The sequence below is a fragment of the Meleagris gallopavo genome, chromosome 17 (genome assembly GCF_000146605.3).
Source record: "Meleagris gallopavo isolate NT-WF06-2002-E0010 breed Aviagen turkey brand Nicholas breeding stock chromosome 17, Turkey_5.1, whole genome shotgun sequence".
Classification (NCBI taxonomy): Eukaryota; Metazoa; Chordata; class Aves; order Galliformes; family Phasianidae; genus Meleagris; species Meleagris gallopavo.
In genome coordinates this window covers 3,163,017-3,182,272 of record NC_015027.2, presented here as the reverse complement: position 1 = coordinate 3,182,272, position 19,256 = coordinate 3,163,017, and the positions used below count along the sequence as shown (strand labels likewise).

Below are 19,256 nucleotides of genomic sequence, written 5' to 3'. Positions count from 1 at the left end.
ATGTGGCCAGAGGAAAACAGAGACTCTCAGCAGATTGGTGACAGTCTGTGATCTCAGAGCTCAGCTTCTGGGAATACTTGACCTACAATCTCAGCTATTTCTCCTATGAAATCTTAGGAAAAACAGGGTCAGTTAGGGAATTAGAAGTTTTATGCAGAGATGTTGCTTAAGTAGATAAGAAAATTCAATTTACGTTACCCAGATGTAAATTAAGAAGAAATAAATGGCTTTGTCTACAGCACAGCTACCTGAAGTGTGTGGAAATCCAGCGTGAATGCCCCGGGCTGGGCAGAAAAGCTTCATTATGATTAGTAAGGAGGCTGCTGTGCTACCTTGCGCCTGACACGTTCTTGGGTTTGTGGGAGAGGAGAAAGAAAATTGTTTCAGAGACTTCTTGTAGTTGATGAAGTTTCAGCATGTTCAGTTTTTGTTTGTTTTGTTGTTTTTCTTCTCTAAAACAAGGAGAAGAATTCTTGATTGTGTTCCAGTTTCACAGCAGTATTGACCTTGTGCTATAATGATATGAGGTCTATTAATTCATCAGGGATTTATGTTGAAGGTGCTTGTGATAAAATGAAACAGCCCTAAGATAGGATTAAACACAGAGTAGACTTGGAGGATTTTTATATTAAAACAGGTAGAACAAATCCTGGAAACCTCTTGTTTGCGTATCTTATCTGTTACAAACGACTAATTCATCCTAATACTGTTTGAATGATTTTGTCATGAAAATGATGTAACAGAGTTGAGAATCAGAGCTCAATCCTTTCTGAATGGATGAGATTGAATGTTGCCAAATCTGTTTGTGAAAGATAAAATTTATGTTGTCATAATGCGAAAGTCTATTAAAATAAAATCTTGGATTACAGCATTGCTCCTTCAGTTTGGTTTATATTTAAAAAGAATTGGTATTGTGGAAAGAAAATGTCTGTGAGTTGGTCACTGTATGTACTTCAGTGTTATTCATCTTACAGTGTGAGATCCTTATTAGAGAGAACAAAACCCAGAGAAGTGAAATACATGCTGTAAAAATGAGTGCACACATTTGTACTTTGCTTATGTACAACAGGGAAGACTGTTTTGCTGTTACTTCAATAAGATGTCAATTTCTGACTCCAAGTGACATGAATTTAATCCCAGTGTAAATTCTAGACAATAGCAGCCCTTGCATGCGTGAGGTTTGTGCTAAAGCCATGAGGACTAAAAAAATTTCCTTTCAGTATGGTGGATTAATCAGGAAAATCCATTGAAGTTACTAGAACAATAGGAATTTGAACAAGTTGAATATTGGAATTTGGTTCCTTTAAAACATTCCTTCAGGGCTTTTTTTTTCCTTCTTGCAGACTCCCAGACAATACAGCCTAGCACTAAACAAGAGTAACAGAGTCCATCTTTATTGTGCATTTCTAGACTACAGGTATGTTATACAAGTTCAAGTTCTTTAACCTGGCTAAATCAAAGAGCATGTCATTTGTGATGCTTTCTGTTGCCTATCTTCTTCTTGATCTCTTTCCTTTATAGAAGTAGTTAAAGTAATGAAGGCACTAGTTTACAACACATACAATCTCACAGTGGCTTTGTACTATAACTAGGAGTTGTTTTTTTTCACTGACCCTGTGTTAAGTTGGGAATTGAGAGCTTGAAAAATTTGGAATCAAAACTAAAATGCAGACTGATACTGATCCTGCTTATGATGGTTTATGAATATACCCATTTGGGCAGACACTTGGATGTTTTTAGATGGCAAGCCTCCAGCAGAGCCATTGGTTTCACTGGATCTCTGCCTGTTTCACAATACCATGTGAGATCAGTATTAAAGAGCTGTGAATTTTGGCCAATGCATGCAATGAAGAAACATTATGCCTCTGAATGCAAATTAAAAGGAAAGGTAAATAAATTAAATGTCACTCAGAAAATGGGATCTATGGAAAAGCAACAGCTTTCATTTTTTATTTTTTTAGCTCTCAATCTATTTAACCTGTTTTTGATTTCTGAGCATGTTGCTCTTGTTGAGTTATAATACAAAAAGTATTTTCTGAATCTTGAATTTTATGGGGATTAATATTTTTTGTGCTGTAATGATATAAGCTTAATTGGTGTAGCAAAGGACTGCGATGCCGTGATCTGCCCTATCCAGCATGCACACAGGAAGGTCACTGTAATTGTTTTATTAAAGTTTTGTTTCAAGGATGTTGAACTGTCCCAGCTGTTAGCAGTTAATTGTCGTTATGGTTACTCACAAATTACAATAAATTCAAAACAGATTTTACTGAAGCAAATTAATTTGGCTGGGGCATTGTTCCTGTGTGGTTTTCCACTGAGGCTTGGGCCCTTGAGGCTGTGCCTTGGGACAGAAACTGAAATACAAACTCTATCCTTCCAAATGAGTTTTATTTGTGTCAAGATATTCTTATTCCCTGGTGGATGGTAGTTAAAGAATAAGCAATTTGTAATGTGCAGAAGGCTCCCTTTGAGAATTCACGGAGGTCCCAAAGGACAGAATGAAAGATGATTATTTTACCTATTGTAAAATAAGCTCCGATGGAAATATTCATCACTCAGTCTAGCTTCAGGACCCACAATAATATAAAAAATAATAAATAGTTACGAAACAGTGCAGTGACCTATGTTGCCCAAAATTCCACCAAGATGTGGCTTCTATGTTCCCGCTCTGTCACAGGACTCCTGGCAGGGCTGTGTCAGCACAAGGCTTTCCAGGTTTTCCTTGGCTCCAGGAAGCAAACTATGAGCATCACATCCCTTGCTGCCCTGGGACTGAGCCATACGGCCAGGCCAGCCATATCCTCGGTGGAGCAGGAGCTGCTCTCATTGTCCCAGAAGGTGAAATGATGAAAAACGATTGGCATGGGTAGCTCACTAGAAATCATGTTCAGTCAGTCTAAATTACTTTCTTTGTTAGGACAAGTGGGACACTGAATAAGAGAAAGACAGAAGATACAATCTGCTTTGAGTTCTGCAAGATTATTGACTTGTCTGATATGATAGTTCTTGAAATACAGAAATCTGGGTCATAAGTGAGTTGCACAATGTTATGAAGAAATGTAGGTATTCATTAGTTATAAAACTGGAAAGTAATCTCTAGTGACATTCAGATAGGGGTATGATTTAGGCCCTCTTGGTCAATATTTTCCTTATTTATTTTCATGGTGGAATTAAGAGGACACTAAGAGCGTTTATGAGCACACAAGCCCACAATGGCTTTCAAACCTTTATACCTCCTGTACAGTACAATATATGTCAAACTAACCTGAATAAGATGCATTTCGGTAGAGACTGTGCCATTTTTGTATGCTTTGCAGCAACGGAACTGGAGTTTGGTCTAATGAAGGCTGTGTGCGTGAGAGCGGGGACCTCAACTACTCCGTGTGTCTTTGTAACCACCTCACTAATTTCGCCATTCTGATGCAAGTGGTGCCTCTGAAGGTGAGATTAAGCAAAAGAGTAACTGTTGGAAACAAAACATAAATACACACACATCAATAAGTGATTGGAACTGGGCTCGTATTTGTCCTATTCAGATTTAATCTACAGCTTGTTTACTGGGATGTTGTATTAATCCTTCTGGACTATATATGTTTTCTAAAATATTTGGGAACTGAATGGAGCATACATCTCTGTGATAGGTGGGAGTCCTGAAGTACTGTACGTTATTATTACCCTTTTAGTACTATTTCTTAAAGTATTAGACAGGAAAAGCACTGGAAAACACAGCACAGACCAGCCTGGGTTTGATGATTCGCTTCAAGACCAAGACAGCTGAGATGTGGCTGTTCAAGGCTTTTGCTAAGTAGACTTGCAGAATTTGAACAGCCAAGCTTGAACTCCATGTGAAGCAAACTGCTGCCAGCTGGGCCCTACCATTTTCCCTGCCAGCTTTTCAAGTGCCTCTCTGCTACTCTTTCTTCACCCTCTTGCCAAGCAAAGACTTGTGTAGAAGTGTGAGAAAGCAATGGAGGTTTTAGAGACTGAACCCTTATGTATAGTTTCTCTATGCTCGGTTCCTTTGTCCAAATTGTTGTTAAGCAGATTTACTTCTTTGCAGCCAGAACGTGACCAAGGCTTTCTACTTGACTCTCATACTCATCTCTGCTTTCAAATGAAGTTTAATGATAAACATATCACTTTTCTCACCGAACATGTTCTTGCCTTCATAATGCTGTGTGATGCCTTGAGATTTCCTCAGAGATGGCAGCGTTGCTCCTTGCAGGTGAAGTGCTGGCTTGTGCCTCCTGAAGGAATTCCTCACCAAAGCTCAGTAGCAGGAAAGGCCAAACCCCTGCTGGGTCTTAGCAGGCAAACAGGCAGCACTGCCATGAGCATGAGAAATATGATTTTACTGCTTTATTTGGTGTGCTACTGTCAGGGAGGACCTATAGAAGCAGCGACAAAGCTCTGCTCTGGAAAACTCCCAGCTGATAAATAATGAATCTATAATATAAATAATTTACAGACCATACATTTAAAGTAATTTATACTGATTGTCTGTCAAATTTATACTCTCAGGCACATTCTCAGCTTTTTACAGGCACCATCCTAACAATATAAATTAACAAGTGAAGAAGAACTGCAGTGGGACAGGAGGAGTCGTACTGTGACATTTATCACAGTGTGCTACTAACAAGTGCAGTGTCCTCTGTGGTACAGCTAGAGGGTATTTGTCAGCTTGGTTGGTGTGGATGCACTGAGTAGTGGGCCATGTCTCAGGCTCCTGTTAATTGATTTGAATGATAGATTTGCTCTTATTTTATACAGTAGCCTAGCTGCTGCTGCAGGATGAGCTGCCTGTGCTTGTGGTTCTTGCAGATAGATAGAAAAGTGAGCTGCAGCTCAGGGTAATCAGGGCTATCCCACTGAGCTGCAGCAAAGATTTTTCAAGGAATGAATGATTCATAACTGCCAGTAGGAATTACTGATTCAGTAACACTGTTAGCACAAGTGCTTGCATGATTATCCCAGTTACGTGGTGTCACGCCATCACAGTTGGGGTAAGGGTGTAGAACAGAATGGTCTGCAATCCAAATAAATTAATTCCCAGAGCCCTCTGTACTGGTCTAGCCATTCGAAGAGGGAGGGCACCTTGTTCAGATCTCCCAGTTTTTATCTACCCTTTGTTGTCCTTGTGACTTATAAAGCGCCTAATGATCCCAGCTCATTTCTAAGTATCATTTTCTTAGGAACACTTTGTGCTCACAATAAAATGCAGTTTTGCCTACAGAGCTTCCCACTTGTGAGGTAAAAATAGAATGGTAGAAATATGCTATTATTAAAATTGTTTTAAAGAGCAGTATACAGAGATTAAATGATTTAAGCACAATTGAACAGGGCATCCACCAATTACATACTGGTGAAAGATTAGTTGATTTTCCATTGGGGAATAATTCTGAAAGCCATAACTTTCAAACAAACAAATGTGAGATTGTTATGATTAAAGAGATGTTGGGGTAAGTTTTAATAATATGCAGTATTAGTCACTAGAGATCAAAGACATTTTATACCAAAGCTTTTTGAGTCAGACTATCTTAAAGAGATCTCAAATGCATAACTAGGAAACATGAATGCACTGTCCAGTTTCTCACAGTCATTTAGTGGTTCTATTTTCAGTATTTTGTCCCAGTTTTTGTAAAATGTATTTGAACTCCTATTTTACTTATTTATGATAAGTTAGAAAACAAAACTGATGTAAAATCTCATGTGAGACGTGTAGACCAAGACACTCTGATGCATAGAAACCTTAATACCCATCTTTTTCTGTTATAACCTCTTTCACTTAAAATCCCAGGTTTTAACATAATGCATTGGTTGACAGAGAACCATGTTGATGTGGAAATCCATGAATGCTCGAGACCAGTTCAGTGTGATATGTGTTCTGATGTACTTGGCCCTTCTCCACGGGAAAGAGATTGATTTTCTTTTTGCTTAAGAAAAAAAGCATAAGTGTATTTTAGGCATTGCGAGTATTCAAAGAGAATTTGTTGTTCAAAACAGGAGAGCATGAAGTGCTCTCTCAGTTCAGAAAAAGCTGAGGTGTCTCTAAGCAAGTAACCTTCCTCAGAAATAACCTTCCATTTAAGTACTTGTGGTGAGCATGTCTAACAAAGCAGGGAGCTGAGTTTGGATGACAGTTGTTTACCAAGGATAGTGACTATGTCTTTAGAGTTATGCTAAACTCAAGCAAGAGTCTCCTTGGTTGATTCTTTGTCCCTTCCCATGATCAAGTCTGGCTTTTTCCATTTCTAGAACAATAGCATGATTCAGACCCACCAGCTTTGATGCATTTTGCCCTCGTGCCTCCCTTCCTGCTAACACTGGCCCAATTCACTTGTGAGCACGAGTGACTATAAATTCTCAAGATTCTTTATCATTGCAATTTTATTACAAGGAAAAGATCTAGGTAAATACTTAATGCATCTGGCTTGGAGAGGAATCATAATGTGTCGTACAGATTTTATTTTCTTTCAGAGGGACATTTATATGAACAGAGTTGTAGGATATCTGGCATCTTGTAGCGCTTTCTCTTGAAAACTTGAAATATATTGAGACAAGGAATGCTGACGTTGTTAGGCAGTTATGAGGCAGACTGTCAGGTGGGCCTAATTTAAACAGAAATACAAGAAAGTAGGGAGGTAGGAGCTCTGAGACTTAAGAGCATTTTTGTCCCAGTATTTCAGAGAAAGAAATTGAGAGTGCATAAAAGAAAGCTTTACATTCTGGAATGCTAACTTCAATGTGAGAAAATTAACCTCCACTTTTAAATCAGTGCACTATACAACAGTGCGTGGAGAAGAATTTATTTGAATGCTGTGAATTAGCTGAAACTGAGTTTGGATTACAAGTGTAGTTGAACACTACTTCAAATTTCACATTAGTTTCAGCACAACTTGAATGCGCTAAAGCTGCTATGATTGTGGAACAGCAGTACTAACAATATTGCTGATGAGCCTGAGATCCATGTCTGCAGTTCGCTGCTTTCAGCCATGAAGGATGGTCACAGTTGTAACAAGTTTATTTCAGGAATGAGAAGAAAATACTGGAAAAGCTTACAAACATGTGGCACTGAAATGTCAGGCTGGCACTGACCTGTTAGCCTGCCGATGAACTGGCCACGTGGAGTGCCAAAATTATTCGTGTCTTCACCACTCTGTTGTTATGGTTGGCCCAGAATTAGACTTGCTTACGGAGATTCATTTATCATACCATTTGCATGGAGTTTTGGAGATTTGTGGCAATCAATTTGTTTAAATAAATAAGCAAATCCAAGATAAAATGTGACTAACGATGAGCAGATTGTTCCTGAAGGAACACATTCAGCCCTTGATTGCCTTTGTGAGGTTGCAGTTAAGGCCAGGATACCATCAGAACATGGAAACTATTGAGAAGCCTTTTCACAACTCTGGTCGATGTAGTAAGATTGAGAACTTTACAGAAGCACCACTCTGACAAAACAGGTCAGTGGGATGCTCAGAGCAGTTGTGCAGATATTAACCAATTAATTTATGCTCTTCTTTCTGACGGGGAAACTGAGAAAAAGCAAAAACGTCCCATGTAGCAAATCCTTGCTGAAATTGCACTCTCAGGGGTTCATGCCGGTCTTTGTCCTTTCTTGATCTGCAGAACTGTGTTCTACCTTTCACCTCACTCTGTGCTTCCTGCTGTCTGAGCAAATCTGTATTGCCAGCTGCCCTGCAGTGCTACAGTTTGGGAGACAAAGATGCATTAATATAGCTGCAGTAGGAAAAATAAATAAGCCATTTTGTTTGGTATATCTAAACTGATGTATGTTTGCTCCTTTTGGAAAAATTCCAAGTGGAGAGCACCCGGAGTGATATTTTGGTGGTTTTCTCGAAGTACTACAGTCTTTGTAGACTTGAACCTGAATAGGAACAGCAGAGGACAGCAGATGAGATGTTCCCTCAGTTAAGCATCCTCCACTTGCACAGGAGCTGGGTAGATCTCAACCTGCAACAAATGGTACCTCCTGCTGGAGAGGAACATGCCCACGCCTGGGTTGGGAAGGACAGCTGACATCAGGAGGAGAGATGTGGGTGATGTTCCTCCTGCACAGTCATGCAGAGGAATGTCACAGAGTGCTTCTAGCCAGCAGGAGTCAAATCCAACGTGGAGCAAGCCACATTTCAAAAGCACTCCAAAGAAAAGTCAAATGCCATTATTTCTTTTTGGGCAGCTTTACTTCCTCTCAACAGTCAGTGGGGTCCTGTGCTGCTGCCAGCAAACATGCCAGCCATCTGGCACATTTTATTTTTATAGTGATCCAACAACTACTGGGCATGCCAGGCTATTTGTACCATCTGCCACAAAAATGTCATCTCAGCAGCAAAAGCATGGTGGATACCTGGGGCCTAGAGTTCCAAAGCCTTAGAAAGGAGAAATCACTGTCCCCACGGCAAAAATAGAGCGTGAAGTTTGGGTCCCTCTCCAGTAAGTGAGCAATACCGGACGCAGCAGTAGTACACCATTCTTTTAGGTTGGTTTTACCTGAGGGGCTTTGCTCTTTCTGTCTTTTTTCAACTGGGGGTGTAAAAATGACTACTTGACATGTGCATGGACATTCACAACAAAGTAATGGTTTTAACTAATTGGACACGTTTTCTGCATTTTTAAAACTAGGAAGAACTGTATTTCATCCCATTTGGAGATCTTGTTTTCGATACAGAAGTGAAGACCAAACAATGCAGTTCAAGATGCCCACCACTGGGCTTGAAAACAGAAGAATTTATGAACAGGAAAATATGTAGAACTTCTTGATCTTGCAGATGGATCTATAGACAACCTGTAGCTTATCAGGGAGCCCAGGGTTTTTCAGAAGCTTTGAGAATTGTGTATGGGCGTCTATTCATAAAAGAAAAGAAATCCCACTATTTTCTTTGGGGAAACATTTGTGTTTTTATTTTAATTTCCAATGCTATAGCTGATTTTGTGAGCAATTTTTGATAATATATGCCTGACTGAGAAAGAACAAAGTGCATTTATTCATGTTTGTAAAGACTATTTGAAAACATCCTAACACTGTCAAATGCTTAAAAAATATTGGGCATAAGTGTATAATTTGTGAGATTGGTGCAGTATTTTCCTAAATCAAATATTCCAGCTATTAATCAAATATTGCACTCAGAGGACGTTAAAACAGCAGTCTGAAATGATAACTTTTGTTCTTAAATTTTTCAGACTGTTCAGATTGTGTACTTTAATGGGATGATGAAATGGAAGCAACATGGTTTGTTGCTGTTTTGTTATTTTAACACAATTACTCTTCTCAGCATGATTTTCATTGTTGAGAACATAAAAAAGAATAGTGCCTTAGTCCAGTAATTTTTTTGTATGTTGTATATTTAAAAATTGAATAGGCATTGCAATGTTTTGTCCCTGTTTATTACCGCTGACAGTTTATTTAACTGAAGAGATCTCCTCAGACAGTTTAGTCAGCCCTTACCCACAGATGAACACAGATAAATCAGCCTGTGTTTATGCTCACATCGCTTTGTAAGCTTTCCTCTTTGCTCTTTCTCACTCTCTCCACTTCCCCCTCCATTTTATCGCTGTCAGTGTTGCCCCCATGGAGGATCTCCCTGATGTGCTCACAGAGTGACTTTGCATTGTATGTCTTTGTCTGTACTACACCCATGCTCATCTTTCCTGAAAATGGAGCACCGATCTTGATTTTTAACTCAGAGCCATCATTCATTCTTCTCCTTTGTTCCTCCGCCAGCGCAGCTCTGTCAATTTTGATAGGAGGAAATAGGAGACTCTCTGGGTCTGTCCTTAATCCCATAGAATTACATAGAAAAAGTTGGACTAATGCTGCAGAACACAAAAACCCTTGACATCCCTTGGAGAATTGTTTGGCAATTACTGAATTTCACTGAGCAGAAAGGAACAAAAAATTGCTTTCTATTTTGGAGGAACCAAATATTTAAGAATGCGTTAATGGTCAAACAGCTCTTTTGTTTGAGGAGCATGAAATAAGACTCTTTTGTAATCAGAATGCTTAACAAAATAGCATAGACTTTCTTCCTAGGTTGGAAATGAAAGCACCGAGCTGTTTGGCAGTTAGATATTCTTGCTGACTAAAGGATTTCCCCACGTAGTATGAAAATATTACAACACCACACCTCTACTCATCACTGTTCTCTGCTGAACATCATTGAACTTGATCCGCCCATGCTCTCAAGGTCAGTGCCCCAGCTGCCAACCTTGGGTGCCCCTTCTCCCCCAAAGTGTGCTGCCAGGGAGCTCGGGGCACCTAGGGCCTCCACAGCTGCTGCAGCCCCAAATCGAAACAGGCATTTCTGAATCAGAGCCCAGGGCTGGGACAGGGGAGGTGGACATACTCATTTTCATTGAACTGTGCTGGGCTCTGGGTATTTAATTATCCTCGACTGCTCTAAAAGATCTCAGCCTTGGTTTGGCAGGAGACCATCATTTCTTGGCCTTCTAGAGCTGCTGGACCCACACGGGCTTTTCTTCTCCTCCTAAGCCTCTCTCATGGCTTGGTTAGCCTGTTAATTGGACAACAGCTCTTGTTGGAACAGAAAGCAGAGAACAGATGTATAAATCTGAGGTGCATGGGGAAAAGTTACTCCTTCAGATTCACATAGGATGGTCTGCTCTAAGTATAACACTTCAACATTTTTCTATGACCACTGAAAGTCTTAGCCCTGGAAAGAAGGCAGAAAAGCACACTGCTTTTTGTTACACAAACACAGACTTGAGGAAGGACTCACAATTATCTACTTTTCTGATCTCCAAACTTCACAATTGGAGTACTTCCCCCCCACCATGCTTCCTTCAGGCTTCAACTGAACAAATATCTTGCTGGATGAGATTTGTAATGAGCAGATTACCCACTGTTTGATGCCATCTTGCCCAGAAGTACTTTAAAAGTCTATGTAGGCCTTAAAAAATACTAATTAACACCTCAGCAGAGACATTTGGAAATTTCTAAATTTTACATGTCACAGTGAAAAGTTTTAAATAAGCAGCCACAAGGCTGGTCTGCCTGGAGAAAAATGTTCCTTCAAACCCTGAAAGGTCCCCTTTGTAGCACTTTACTGCTGATCACTTGGAGATGTGGAATTAATAGAGAATGGGAATTCAAAAGCTGTTCTGCTGGAAATGTCTGATAAAGATGATTACAGTGCAGGGCATGACTCTCGGAGATTTTTTTTTCTGTGGTATTAGATATACTGTGGCTGAATCAAGTTATATTTTCCCAATGTGAGTAACGACTGTGCAGCCCCCATAGGTGTGGCCCCACCAGAGTCGTGCCTGAGCCTCCTGAGCCAAACACAGATGTTAATTTGAAAAAAAAACAAACTGTAATGTTATGTACATAACAAAGTGCTTGGCAAGCTGAAGGAAAACAGTGATTTGTATTGTTATTATTATTTAATATATAAATAAAGGCCTCACTGGACTGAAATTGAATTTCAGCAGCCTTTCTGGAGGCAATTAAAACCATTAGCTTCATCAGCCAAGGCCAGCGTTTTAATGTCTCTGAAACACTCAGGCTGCCAAAGTTAATTATTCATCCTTTTCTTAATTGGATTCAGATTGCATTTTAAAGGTGCAGCTTCAAGAGGGTTGGCTGAACCTTAATTTTTCACCCCTACCTCTCCTCCCTTCCCTACCCCCAAGAAACGTCTCATCAGAAATCATTTCAAGCCTTTGCAAAAGGATTACAGTGTAGATTTCAGACCAGGCTGGTGGCTGATATTTCATGGCAGATCTCAGCCAGTTTAGTAAACAGTGCAAAAAGCGTACATTACTGCAAGTTACTTCATGATGGTAATGCTTCTTTGACATGGAAAGCTGACCAAGAGGAACAGGAAAGTATCATTTGCTCTTATGCTAAGACTTATGGCAAAGTACAGCGTCCATACCTTGCATTTCCACCAGTAAACAAATAAATTTTATAAAATGCTTATGCTATATAAACACATCACATTCTGTGCTGTACCAGTAATTAATACTCTAAAGTACGAATCGTGGGTATGATATAGTTCTTAGAATGCAGGCTCCATTTCTTAAGGCTGTAAAACTTCTTTTTGGTTCAAAAATTGCTGTTTTTTGGAAGAAGGTGAATTGCTTTTCGTAACAGAGGACTAGAAAATAAAATAATCTTTTTGTGGCTAAATTGAGAAGTCATAAGTCATAATTTGGTATACAGACAAAACTTTTCATCTGTAACAAACCTTGTTTTAGGTTCCTGAACTCGGCCCTGTGTCTGATGTGTTGTCTCTAATGGCAGACATGGAGGGGATTATGCAGTATGTAAAAAATAAAAGCATAGATCAGTACTTCCCCCAAAATATCCTTTCTCTAGACAAAGCTGAAAGTGCACCTTCTGGTGCACCTTCTGCAAAGGAGAAATGGGGATTAACTGACTGTCGGATGAAGAGTGAAAAACAGGAACAGGAGTACAGATTTCACAGGAAACAAAGAAACACTTGGAAGGAGATGCTGAGCAGAAAAGAGCCCCGTGCTGCCCTGACAGATGCTCTGATCTGATCTGTTGATAATTTGTTTCTCTATAGCACAGTCAGCTTTTTGACAGATTGTTGTGCTTTGTGGTGTATGTGGTTGCTTGTTAATATTACATAAAGAAATAGGTTTCCTGATCTATATACAGACAAAACAATTTTCAGTGTGTAACCTACTGAACGAGTCTTTCAGCTTCAACTGACCTTTTCCAGACGCTCTGGAGATGAAAAGTACCATCTCATTATAATAATATATTTTCATCTTCCTGTGCAGTTACTTTTAAACTGAGGAGTTAGGTGTCACTCGTTTTCTCGTTATTAACAACATCATAAAAGAAAAATATATATTTGGAGTCTGAACTGTAGTCTTTCCAGGGTTGTTTCTCAGGCCATCCGCTTGCCTGTGAGTTTCCAAAATAAAATTGTCAAGGAATGTACTAACTTCTTTTACAAGGTAAAAGTGGGGTAAGACAATAGTCTATAATGTTTCAGATGTGTGTAACTGCTGAAACTGCCAGATCTCTGTTCACATTATTAGTGACACGTGCAAGGCAAAGGCTGTCACAGGCTAAGATAAAAAGGGTGTGGGGGGATTATATGGAGTATGAATTTCTGATGTAACAGTTTCTCAAAGGTGCAACTGAGAAACATCTGTTTTTTTTAATAGTGTTCATGATTACTAACACTCATGACTGCATGAACTTGCTTCCTAGTGCTTCAGCTTGCTGCAGACTTCAGAAGATGACCTTATGCACTCAAAGCAAATTCTTTGAGAAGCAAAGAATAATTTGATGTAGATTGGGACAAGTGTGAGAATCATGCTCATGGGACTACTTCACAGATTGTTCGATGTTTTATTTGCTACTTTTTAATGCTATTTTCTTTAGTAATAGCATTACAGCCTGATTAGCATTTTTGTGCTGACTATACGATCATGCCAAATTAGTGTTTTGCATTCCATGTCATGCATTAAGTCTGAAAAACTGCAGAAAGACAAGCTGAGGTAAGATGAAATCAGCTCACTTCAGAGCATGGGGACTTACAGGAAATTGTTTCTCGACTGATGATACACAATGCTTTGACAGTACAGGTATTTCTAAAAATAAAAACTAAAAACTGCTTATTATCCCTTACAATGAACATAAACACACACTGTCTAGCTGTGCTGTAATAGCTGGGTTGTGAGAAGTTAGTAGAGACCTGATATTTTAAACAAAGACTCTTCTCTCCCACACCATACACCTGTCTGCAGAAATGAGGCTGCACACCCTGCAAATCATTCCAGGCCTCTTCGTGCTGTATCCTTTCTTCACAATTTATATCATTTACCAAAAGGTGTTGGCTGCAGTGGCTGCAGCCAATGTGAGCAGGGACTATTGCACAACTCCAACCTGGCTCTTCAATTTGAGAACAGCTATTACAGGGCTCTACCTTTTCCTTTACAAACAAAAAAATTATTCAGAACTACCTACTTCATGCTTTATGTTTTGTGTCCCTCATACTATGCAAGATGAGAAATCGAACTACAGTGATGTCACTTTTGATGTCACTGTTGTTACCAGACAGGTGTAGGTATTGATCTTAGAGCATTGTCAGATTTTGTTTACCAGAGGCAAGAGCAATTTCCAGTTCACAGATGCAGGGACCTATGTAAGTTCTTTTAGATTCGAATAACTTATTTACAGTTTATGGAGGAGTGATTTTTTTTTTTTTTTTATTTGTGGTTTCCAACTCATACAGGCTCCACTTGGGAATGTCTGATTCACGCCTTGTCTTGCCCTGCACTGTTTTCTGGAGGAAGACAGGGCTAAAACCCAGAGAAAGCATTTTCTGGCTGCTCTTGTTGGGAAAGAAAGGAGTGAAAGAAAGCCTTAAAATGCTGAGAAATTCTGATTCCTGAGTGACTTGAAGCCAGGAAAGCTTCCTCTGATCCCCTTCCCTCTTTGGAGAACTGCAAAGCACCCATAGCAAGAGAAATGGATGTGTATCAGAGCGATCAGGGAATAAGGCCCATTCATTTTGGACATGAATATCCCTGATGAGGAAATCATTTTAAAGCTACCCAATTTACTGTACAAGATATTCCTATTTCAGGAACAATCTGTGAAGAATAGCTATATGTGGCTTCCGTTTCACAGAAATTATGTGGACGTTTTAAGATAGTCCAGCACACAGAGCTCTTTTGTCTTTGTAATTGATGCTGTCCAAGCCAGGGACAAGAAATGTGTCTTTGGCTGACAGAGAAAAAAGCTACTAAGGAGCATATTTCCTAGGAGCAGTAACACCATAGCAACAGTTGTCTTTCAGTGCTGCTGCTGTATCACTTAATAGTCCTCAGATTGCCCAGAGCCACAATCTGTTCTGCCATGAAACTGCACGTGAGCTGATGCTGTTGGTGGATCATTACAGGAAAAACGTACCTATACAGCACATCATTTCTGCTTTTATCTAAAATGATTTTTTTTGTCCTTACAGCCACATAACATTTATTTTTCTCCTTTAAAAGAAATTTCAGGGGGAAATTTATCAGTAGAACTGATGAGGTCAGTAATCTTTGATGAAATACTTTACGTGGGGGAACGTAAAGTGTGTGTGTGGAAATAATGGAAAACTCCAAACTATGAGTTGGATCAGTTTTATTCATCAGATTTTGCGTTTAAAAAAATTGGAAAAAATATCATTCCTTTCAGTATTTTTCAGAATGAATAAATATTTTGAATGAGTTTTCAGCTAGGAGTTTCACTTACAGGAAATAAGAACACAGTATTTCAAACATCAAAATGAAAACTTTTTGATTGACTACTTTTTTTTCCCCCAAATGTTCAGTTTATGAAAATGTCAACTCTATCCTAATTCAAGTCAGGAGAAATGTTTGAAAATTCTTCTGAGATGAGAACGAATTTTCTTGCCTAGTTCTGTTCTACTTATTATATATTAACACCGCCTGGCTCCCTTTGCTAGGTGTGGCTTTTTTTGTCATTCTTCTGTGAGGGTTTGCACGGAAAATTAAGGCATACTTGCTGATTAATTTAGGATGGAGGGTGAAAACAAACTGTCGCTCCTCCTTTGAATCTATCCAGGTTTCAACAAGAACTGTAGTGCTGTGTACTGAGGAGTCACAGATTAAATGTCTGAAAATTGAATTACTTTTACAAAAGGTGCCTGTAGGTAAAAACAGAGGCTGAAGCTAAAGGTTTACATGCTGGCTGCTCTTACTAGGTCTTTTCTCTGGTTTTCCATGCTGTGGATGTTAGTCCAGCCCCTTCAACAGGCACTGAAAACATGATACATTAAACAAAACAAGTGGGCTATAAATGGCTCGTGATTTATGGGTTATCTTGGTTTGTCAGTTCTCACCACTGTGAAGCACTTCTGGTATTTGCACAAAGATGTAAATTATTGCAGCATGAGAGCATTAGCAGAGTGCCCTGCAAGCTGTGAAATATCCCATTGCTAAATACTGCTTGTGCAGCCCAATAAGCTGCTTCAATCAGGCTTGATTCTATCACTGCTGTGAAGAAGCAAACTCATTTTGAGGAAATACTGATTTATGAAATACAACAAGGAATCAAAATGCCATGGGCACGTGGATTCCCTGGCTGTGTGACTACAATTCAGAGACAGCTCTTCACTTTGCGCGTTAGAAAGAACAGTGAACGATCATGAACATCAGCTTGTATATGGAAGAGGAAATGCTACGTGCAGGGGGGCTGACCTGTGGTTTGGTGGTGCAATAAATCAACTAAAAGGTTTTCTTTTTATTTTGTTTGTGTACAGCTAACAAGAGAACACCAGGTGGCCCTCTCCTCCATCACTTACATTGGCTGTGCTCTGTCCATCTTCTGCTTGACGATCACGCTGGTCACATTTGCTGTATTGTCGTGAGTGATTTTAACTGAATATGTGCTGAGCTGCTGTGGTACAGAAAGCCAAACAGTGCCTTTCAGGTCACTGGTTTGGATCCCTTCAGGCCCAGAATAAAACGAAGGCTACTAATTTTTCAACCACCCTTAATTAGATTCTGCACATGTATTGGTACTGGCTGGTTATTTCTAAATTAATTTCCTAAAATGGGGTGGTCCCTATATAGCAAACTATTTTCATGCTATGAGAGATTTTTAGATTTTTTTAAAACCCTCCACGTTTTGCCATGTTCAGGAATCTTGCAAGGAGGCTGTAGGAGTGCTTGTCAGAAGCAAGGACTACAGGATCTCCCCAGCAGAACTATCTTTGGATTGCTTGGGGTGAAAGAAGCAGTAGTTTCTGCTTTACATCTTGCCTGTAAAGCAGTGTATTTATAAACTACCTAGGTATGTCTGGAAAGGAAGGCTCAGTCAACATCAGCTGCCTCGTTTCTATTTCCTAAATACTGTGTACAATTACACCACATGACCTACATTTAATTTTGAGTATCTTTGTTCTCTGTTAGGCTGGCTTTCTAACACGTTGCTAAGGAGAATGAAGTGTGAAATTCACTCTGTGGCTCATGTTTAAATCCCTGAATTTCTGCACCCTCACACCTGTAACACAGCAGCCCCTTTGGGGGCTTTATGCACAGTGAAGGTTTTTGCCATGGGTGCTTTAGGGCCTTTTTGCCTATTTATGTTCTAGCAGTGACAACTGAGTTTGAGGCCCAGCTAAGCTCGATACAAACATTTCTGGAAAAAAGCTTTCATAGAATTTTCCATCTAAACAAATAATAGAAAACCTAACAAGGGGTGAAGTAACTCATCCAAGGTTGTGCAGCAGATTGGGATCATATCAAGGAATGTGATTCTCGTCTCCTTGCTTGTTAAGCATCAAACCATGCTGAGAGGCCAGTTTCTAGGAAAAAGGGCTTGCTAAACAAAGTAAACTGATTGCAACGTTTATTTGTTCCAATAGCCATATTACTTCCAAGTCTCAAGATACGTGTTGGTCATACTTGGAGTAAGTGTGTAATGTGTGGCAAAATCCACCCTAAACAAGTCCAATGTCTGCCTAATTGGCACTGTGCTATTAGCGTATTTAGCAAAGGGGAAGGATCTGCTCCATTTTTTGTCTGAGTGTAGAACTGGATATTAGTGTTTAGAGAGGAAAATGAGCAAAAAGAGCTGGTACTGCTGCAGCTGGGCTGAAAACTCCTTGAGCATACTTGGAAAGAGAGCTTGGATCTGGCTGACTATCACAGTGTTAAGCACCCCACCTACATACAGAATCATTCAAACTACCAATTAAAAATAATTTGATTAGGTTTTCACTGGAGAGCAGGGCCTCATTAGACAGCTGAAGTGAAATTTTGCAATGTAGTGTTAGATGATCATGAGGTAAGCGGAGAGGAATCTGGCAAGTTCTTTGCTTCTCTGTGTACTGGCAAGGAAGGCTGCTTCCCAGGAGGGCAGTCCTGCCTGCCTTCTGGGGAATGATGTTCCACTGTGTGACTGCATGAAGTTCCTTATTAGAAAGCCACTGGTACCAAGCAGCACAACCTGTCTTTCAAAATTACTTTTAGGGCATCAATATTTCTTCTTGCCTCCCTCTTCGCTTCTTTCTAACAGAGCAGTGGCTGAAGCTGTGCTGGAAGTACAGGGCTAATAGCAAGACGTCAGCTGCATTGCTGAGCCTATGCTACCCCGCTGAAGGGGGCATGCACAATGTGCACCAGCTGTTACAAAAGTCATCACAATGCAGCATAAGAAAAGATGGAAGCGCATACTGTTGTGCAAAGGAAGTTGTGCCATTCATGCAGCCAAATGGTCTAGGTCTCCTGATAGTGACGGGGCTGGCAGGCCATATGTTGAACAAGAAAGCCTCTCTCTACTACCGTTCTTTTCTTTATGCAAAAGGCCTGAAATGTTTGGATAAATGTTTTTGTTTGTTTCCTACTTCCTGTTTTTGGATGATTACAGAAGCAAAAGGTCAGAATACTCCCAGGAAAGCATGTTCTTGTCAAATTTCCAGCCAGTTTCTCAAAGACAAGAGAGAGAGGTTCAAATAATGTTGTAATCTTGTTCAGTGCACTGTCAAGATAGGCACCATCCATATGTGTATGAAGCCATAGTTCCCGTGCTAAAAAGCTGATAGTGGTAAATCCAGAAGTGTACCTGGAGGTTTTTGAATTACTTATTTCTAATACAGGCAAATACAAACAAAACACAAACAGAAACTTAGTGCCAGAATGTGGGCTATGTGTTATAAACTGCTGAATGCTTTCTGTGAGGCACAGATCTGATTTTCTTGACAACTCAGCACCATTTAGAATCAAGTTCTTTGTTAATAGCCAGTCAAAGCTAATTAGCAGAGCTAGTTAATGTGCAAATCAGACTTCTACTGCTTTTGGGATGGTGACAGAATATACAGAAAGCCAGACCTGGTGGAAGAAGTGCTCAGCAGACACTCCACCAGAACAATTTACCAAAAGCCAATCAGAAGTATTTCTGATGAGTCATAAATATGTTCATGCATCTCAGAATATTGTTTTGTTCACATACCTTTCTGTCTTCTGCCAGGTCTGTGAGCACCATCCGCAACCAACGCTATCATATCCATGCCAACCTGTCCTTTGCTGTCCTGGTAGCTCAGATCCTGCTTGTCACCAGTTTTCAGTTCAGCCCTGGAACAGTAAGTGAGACAGAGCAATGACATTTTTGCAAGACTTCTGCATGGCATGAATGCCACATACAATGTCTATTGGATGTGAGACCCCCCATTTTTAACATGCCAAGCAAAAAATGCCATCCCACAACACTGGATAAAGCC

At 39.9% G+C, this 19,256-nt stretch overlaps 1 protein-coding gene across 3 annotated transcripts in view; it reads left to right on the top strand.

The window, feature by feature from the left end:
• The window catches only part of ADGRD1 (adhesion G protein-coupled receptor D1), a 127,638-nt gene that overhangs the window by 66,042 nt on the left and 42,340 nt on the right, over positions 1–19,256 (top strand). For all 3 annotated transcript variants that reach the window (XM_019620993.2, XM_010720036.3, XM_010720037.3), the window contains 4 exons: positions 1,344–1,417; positions 3,321–3,444; positions 16,296–16,399; positions 19,007–19,118. In XM_019620993.2, coding sequence (XP_019476538.1) covers positions 1,344–1,417; positions 3,321–3,444; positions 16,296–16,399; positions 19,007–19,118 — 414 coding nt within the window. The remainder of the gene's footprint in view (positions 1–1,343; positions 1,418–3,320; positions 3,445–16,295; positions 16,400–19,006; positions 19,119–19,256) is intronic.